We start from the raw sequence: 6748 nt of genomic DNA, 5'->3' as shown, positions 1-6748 counted from the left end.
AGTTTAGAGCCCACAATGGCTCTGTCTGGACACACCATATGGAGCAAGGGGTGTGTGTGTGTGTGTGTGTGTGTGTGTGTGTGTGTGTGTGTGTGTGTGTGTGTGTGTGTGTGTGTGTGTGTGTGTGTGTGTGTGTGTGTGTGTGTGTGTGTGTGTGTGTGTGTGTGTGTCTGGACACACCATATGGAGCAAGGGGTCTCTCTCTCTGTGTGTGTGTGTGTGTGTGTATTTTAACGGAGCATTTCTGGCTAGTTAATAAGGCTGGTTTATTTATTCTTTAGTTTGTGAGTATGAAAGGTCTGTTTCTTGAGTGAAATAGCAGAAAAAAATATTTACTTTGCAATAGATACATTGTATACCATCAGCATTTGTAGTTCAGCTGTTTCCCAATGATCCCATCACTAAGGACATGCTTTAGTACCACTAGAAGAGTACAAAGTCTCAAAACAAACAGTAGTGCAAGATGTAGAGGACGCGTACAACCTGACATTCCTATTTCTTGCAAGAATGACTAGTGGAAAAATAAATCTTCCCTCCCTTGGTTATATGGCTTTTCTAGATGTTCCACAACGTTAGTTTATAGAAATCCACCAAAACCCCATGATCTTTGTACCTTGGGATCTAACACTTTTTAGCTGATGTTGTAAATACTACTTTTACCATACTCTTCAAAAACAGTAAGTTACAAATGCCTAGGTTATCTGAAGTCTCAGAGGGGTTGCTGTGTTAATCTGTATCGGCAAAATCAACGAGGACAGCAGCAGCTGTAAACTGGGAGTTTGTAAGGGGAGTTTGGATTGTGGGACTCGTTTAGGGTTTGTTTTTGCCGTAGGGGTGTGTTTTGGTTTGTTTTTGTGTTCGCCGGACTAACAGGATTTAGGTGAGAAGGCTGATTAACATAGAGATAGCAGTGGCCATAACCCAAGCAGTGGAGGATACAATGAGACTGAATGGATGTGGCAGCTGTGGTATGTATATGGTACTGGAGGGGGTACCTGAAAGGAGTTTTGTTTGTATGAAATGCCGCCTAATAGAATTGATGGAAGAAAAGATCCGAGGATTGGAGATGCAGGTGGAAACTCTGGTTGAGTTTAGTTATAAGCTGGGGACACATCAGTTGGAAGTAACGGAAGAGGAGAAGGACCTCGGAGTCCTGGTTGATTATAGGATGACTATGAGCCACCATTGTGACTTGGCTGTGAAAAAGGCTAATACGATCTTGGGATGCATTAGATGAGGTATTTCCAGTAGGGATAAGGAGGTGTTAGTGCCATTATACAAGGCGTTGGTGAGACCTCATTTGGACTACTGTGTGCAATTCTGGTCTCCAATGTTCAAGAAGGATGAATTCAAACTGGAACAGGTACAAAGAAGGGCCACTAGGATGATCCGAGGAATGGAAAACATGTCTTATGAAAGGAGACTCAAGGAACTTGGCTTGTTTACCTTAACCAAAAGAAGGTTGAGGGGAGATATGATTGCTTTCTAACCTCAATACCAATGTGGACACAAGAACAAATGGATATAAGCTGGCTATTAGGAAGTTGAGACTCGAAATTAGGCGAAGGTTTCTAACCATCAGAGGAGTGAAGTTCTGGAACAGCCTTCTAAGGGAAGTAGTGGGGACAAAAGACCTATCTGGCTTCAAGATAAAGCTAGATGGGTTTATGAAGGGGATGGTTTGATGAGGTAACATGATCTTGGCAATTAATTGACCTCTCACTATCAGTAGTAAATAGGCCAATGGTGGGAAGATAGGAGTTGCTATAGAGAACTTTTTTCTGGGTGTCTGGCTCATGAGTCTTGCCCACATGCTCAGGGTTTAGCTGATCGCCATATTTGGGGTCGGGAAGGAATTTTCCTCCAGGGTAGATTGGCAGAGGCCCTGGAGGTTTTTCGCCTTCCTCTGTAGCATGGGGCACGGGTCACTAGCGGGAGGATTCTCTGCATCTTGGGGTCTTTAAACCATCGTTTCAAGGACTTCAATATCTGAGATGTAAGTGAGAGAATTATTCTAGCAGCGGGTAGGTGAGATTCTGTGGCCTGCATTGTGCAGGGGGTCAGACTAGATGATCAGAATGGTCCCTTCTGACTTTAAAGTCTATGACTCCTGTGGCACCTTAAAGACTAACAGATTTATTTGGACTTTTGTGGTTAAAAACTAGTTTGTGAATGGATGTTTCCAGTATGCTGGTCAGAAGAGAGAGAGGGTATGTCTACACTACCCTCCTAATTCGAACTAGGAGGGTAATGTAGGCATACCGCACTTGTAAATGAAGCCCAGGATTTGAATTTCCCGGGCTTCATTTGCATGAAGCCGGACGGCGCCATTTTTAAATGCTGGCAGTTCGAACCCCGTGCTGCGCGGCTACACGCGGCATGGAGTAGCTAGTTCGGATTAGGCTTCCTAATCCGAACTAGCTGTACTCCTCGTGGAATGAGGAGTACAGCTAGTTCGGATTAGGAAGCCTAATCCGAACTAGCTACTCCATGCCGCGTGTAGCCGCGCGGCACGGCGTTTGAACCAGCCGGGATTTAAAAATGGCAGCGCCCGGCTTATGCAAATGAAGCCCGGGAAATTCAAATCCTGGGCTTCATTTGCAAGTGCGGTATGCCTACATTACCCTCCTAGTTGGAATTAGGAGGGTAGTGTAGACATACCCAGAGAGAGTTAAGTATATTATTTAAGTGGTCATAATTACATTTCTTAGGGTATGCCTACGCTGCACAGCTGTTTAGCTACCCTGTGTCTACACAAGCTGCCCGTTATTTCGAAATATCTTTCAAAATAACGGGAATGCTATTTTGCCATCCTGGAAAGCCTTGTTGTTTGAGGGATAAGGAATGGCTCGAAATAGCACGTTATTTCAAAATCTGGTGCTGTGTGGACACGCCAAATTTCAAAAGCTATTTTTAAATAGATTCAAAATAAGATACCCAGTTTCTCTTACTCTGCCTCAGGACAGAGCTCTAGGGTCATTAGTCTTTGGGGACGATCATGTTTGTACAAATATTTAGTCAAAACCCATATGGAATTTAATCCTCATCTTATCCAGTTTGTAAAACAGTAAGTCACTGTTGAGAAGTTTTGAGCCCCTCTCACCTTCATAGGATTTGCCAGCAGCATTACTTGGGTGATAGCAGCTGGTGCTTGGATGGGGTTGAATGGAGAAAGTTCTGTACCCGAGGGTGGCTGCAACTTCACTTTCATGGACTGCAAATGTGAAACAAAAGGAACCCTCAGGTACCATTAACTGCACTGGCAGAATTCCCCCAGAACTAACTGGAGTAACAGAGTTTACACACAAGCAAGGAAAAATAATGCTAGCTGTGTACATGAGCACGTGTCCATTTGGGAAGAGCAGGGGACACAGATGAGCCCAGTCTATACTGAGCACATAGTCCTTGGCACATACCAAAATCAACACTGAGATAATGAATTGGACGGGCAAACCACAAGAGAACCCTTTCTTGCTCCTTGGAAAGGTTTTAATACAGATTCCCTCACTAATGCAGACAGAACAGAACAAAGCTTAGATCTCATTTTGAAAACTATAATCAGTCACCCAAAACTAAGGAGGTGGAAAAAGATCAAAAGCTCACATTGAAATATTTCCTAGGGCACAGTGCAAAATAATACCAACTCCTGGAACTGTCTAATTTTGTCCCTTCTCCTTTCTAAAAGCATGATTTGGAGCTGCTATTACTGGCCTGTGTATCTCTGATCCTTTCTGCAAATTGGACCTCCCTCTCATTTACTTTGTGTCTGCATTTTAGAAACCAGTTTTCCTTTTCTGATATTGGGGGAGGAGAGATTTCAGAACATGGGATCATTGCCCCAAAGTGATCAGCAAAGACAAGAGGAAAGCCTGTTAGTTCTTCTAGTTCATTTCCTGGCCAGGATGGGATCATTCCCTCTTGTAAACTTTCTGGTTGAATGTCCACTTTAGTTTTTAATGTCCCTTTCAATGGGGTTTAAACCCACCATTAGGGAGTTTTTCAATTGTTGATCTTGCTATCAAGAAGCTGAGATTTTAACCCAAATACAGAGACATGGGTAGGTCCCAGCTACATCAAAACTGTTAGGTTTTAACTGGGTCCCTGATGCTGTTGTAATATAGGTGGGATCAGAATTGAGCATGTTTCCATGTGGTGACAATAGGCCTTTTAAAGCTCAAACCCCTAAAGAAAAAAGCATGGAGCTTAGCGTATGAACAGTCCTGCCACTGAGTTAATTTCAGCCCAGTGCACACACCAAAATAAAGCTCAGCTGACCTTACCCCACAGGGGAAACATACTCTCTATCAGAAGTTTCTGTTGCTATATGTTACTTCCACTTGGTAGCAGAAAGAATACTGCTTCCAAGAAAAGATAGCACTATAATATCATGTCTGATCCCCAGAGCTCACACCCATCTCCTACTGGGGCTGCATTGTTTCAAAGCAGGATCCCCATCTACCTTTGAGTCTATACGCCTACCTTTGGTACTGCAGCCTGCAGTACAATGTTCTTAACAGGCAGGGGTGCTGTGTTTAACATTGATACCACCACAACCAGCACGTCTGATCTCCCTGGCGGGCACTCCTTGGCGAAGTGTAAGAGAATCCTGAACCCGTTCTTATCATAGGCTGTCACAGGAAGGGCACGACCTGGGAATGGAGAGGAGCGGAAGACAAATACAAGACTACATCTGCAGGACTATTATGCAAATTGACAACAGAACCTCACTACCTGGCATTTCTCTCCATGGCAGGGGCTTCCTCAGAGAGCTGTTGGTTGTTTTAAAATACCCTTCAGGAACAAAATGTTTTGTGCTCTGGATGCAACAGACCTGCAAAACCACCTGCTATCTCCAAAGATCCATCATCTCCTGAGCAGAAGAGTTACCCTGTGAGTCACTTTCCTGCTTAGGCAGGGCTGGACTGGGCTTTGACACAACCAGATGGTTTTTAGGTAAAACACAATGGAGATGTATAATGGCAAAAGCACAGGCAGAGAAATACAGCTGATGTGTCAAAATAACAGCATTGATGTGACCCTGGTTTGTAGTGTCAGGAGTGGCTGTGAGGCGCTTAGCACCTGAGTTGAGTGCACATTACAGTGTGCTATTTCAGCGCTGTAAGTGGCAGTAGAATTTCAGAGGTGACTGACAGCTCTACTGTGCACATGGGCAGTGTACGGAGAACACAGGAAGGGGATTCCAAAGAAAAAACAGTAGTTTCAGATTAAGGGATTTAAAAGCCCCTTAATTCTCTTGCTGGCTGCCTGAGACCCTACAACCTTTTGCACATATGCTGTGGGCAGGGCAGGTCCAAATGAAAGAAAAACTGCCAAAAACCTCATCCCTGGGAACGAGAAAGCTACAACCAGAACCAGTTGCCTAATCTCCCTAAATGCAGTCTGTGCTAAGGGCTGGATCCTGCTCCCAGATCCATCACTGTAGACCAGGTTGGGGAACCTTTTTTGGGTCAGGCCAATGACCTACAGAAAAATCAGTTGTGGTCCAAACATAAATGAGAAGCCCCCCCCAAAAAAACCCCTCAAAAACCAACCCTCACTGATGTGGCCCCTGACTAAGAAGGAGAAAGACGTTCCCCTCGCACACCAGAGCCTAATGGGGCCCAGGCTAGTAGATTTTGTGTGCTCCAGTCCCACGGTAGGCAGGCTCCCCAATGCTAGGTGCGGGAGCCCTGAGCCTCGGGGGCCGGATCCAGGCAAGCCAGGGGCCACATTCAGCCCCGAGGTCTCAGGTTCCCCCACCCCTGCTGTAGACATAATTCAGTGTTGTTCAGGTGTAACACAGAATTTGACTCTCTACCACTAACAGTGTCTGAGAGTAAGCACCACTAATGGATTGAAACAGGGATAGACCAGGTTTGGGAGCAGGTTGAAAGGGGTCTGAGATACTTACTGGGTTTAATGGATTCCAGTGGAACATGGACATTAGCCAAAGAAACATCCGTCCCTTTCAGAGGGCTGCCCTGCTGTTGGAATGAAGCTGGCTGGAGGAGAGGGCTTCCTGAACCTGTAGTGCAGCTGCTTGGAAAATAAATAGTAGGGGCAACTGGAGCAGTAACTGGTAATCCTGCAGTGGACATTAAAGGGGCAGAGGTGACAGAGGCTGGCAAGGTAACCCCAGGGTGGAATGCCGAGGGTGCTGACTTCGCTTGGGCTGAAGTCCTGGGAGAGAGACAAAAACAGAAGTGGCAAATTAAGAACTCTTGGCTAGCAGAAGTGGCAGTGACAGCACCGAGCACGAAGCTGGCTTTCCCTCCATCTCCCGCACTACCTAAAACTAGGGTGAAAGCAGTGGGCTGTAGTTTTACCAGAGTGTTGTGACACTGAAGTCTTGTGTTCGGCTGGGTGAGGCCTACACCAAAAACCACAATGTTTCAGGGAGTGGTGATGATTTGGGAGGTCTCTCCTACCCCTAATGAGCAATGAGCTGGTACCCCAGTATTGTCTTGGGACCCGATACTGCTGGAGGATGAGATGAAAATCAGACCTCATCATCTGTGGACATTTAAGGATCTCAGTGCACTTTTCACAAGAGTAGACCCTGATCACCCCAGTGTTCTGTTCAACATATCAATCTGCTTCCCTAAGCCACTGCGTAGTATAGCTGTGCACTGCAAAGCAGGTGCTGTGCTTTACCATCAAGCTGGCTGCATTTCAGTGCTGGGACAGGGACCCTTGGGTATAGTTTCCATATCATTATGTAAAGTGCTTTGAGATCCTTCAAGAGGAG

General features: G+C 45.5%; 1 protein-coding gene across 4 annotated transcripts in view; it reads right to left on the bottom strand.

Annotated features, from left to right (window-relative positions):
* GGA3 (golgi associated, gamma adaptin ear containing, ARF binding protein 3) overlaps window positions 1–6748 on the bottom strand; it is a 40677-nt gene that overhangs the window by 4209 nt on the left and 29720 nt on the right. For all 4 annotated transcript variants that reach the window (XM_075903693.1, XM_075903695.1, XM_025178118.2 and 1 more), the window contains 3 exons: window positions 5912–6180; window positions 4480–4649; window positions 3104–3214 (listed from right to left, as the gene is read on the bottom strand). In XM_075903693.1, the coding sequence (XP_075759808.1) occupies window positions 3104–3214; window positions 4480–4649; window positions 5912–6180 (550 nt within the window). The remainder of the gene's footprint in view (window positions 1–3103; window positions 3215–4479; window positions 4650–5911; window positions 6181–6748) is intronic.

The sequence above is a fragment of the Pelodiscus sinensis genome, chromosome 20 (assembly GCF_049634645.1).
Source record: "Pelodiscus sinensis isolate JC-2024 chromosome 20, ASM4963464v1, whole genome shotgun sequence".
Taxonomy (NCBI): Eukaryota; Metazoa; Chordata; order Testudines; family Trionychidae; genus Pelodiscus; species Pelodiscus sinensis.
The sequence above is the reverse complement of the archived record's forward strand: the minus strand, read 5'-3'. Positions and strand labels throughout refer to the sequence as shown.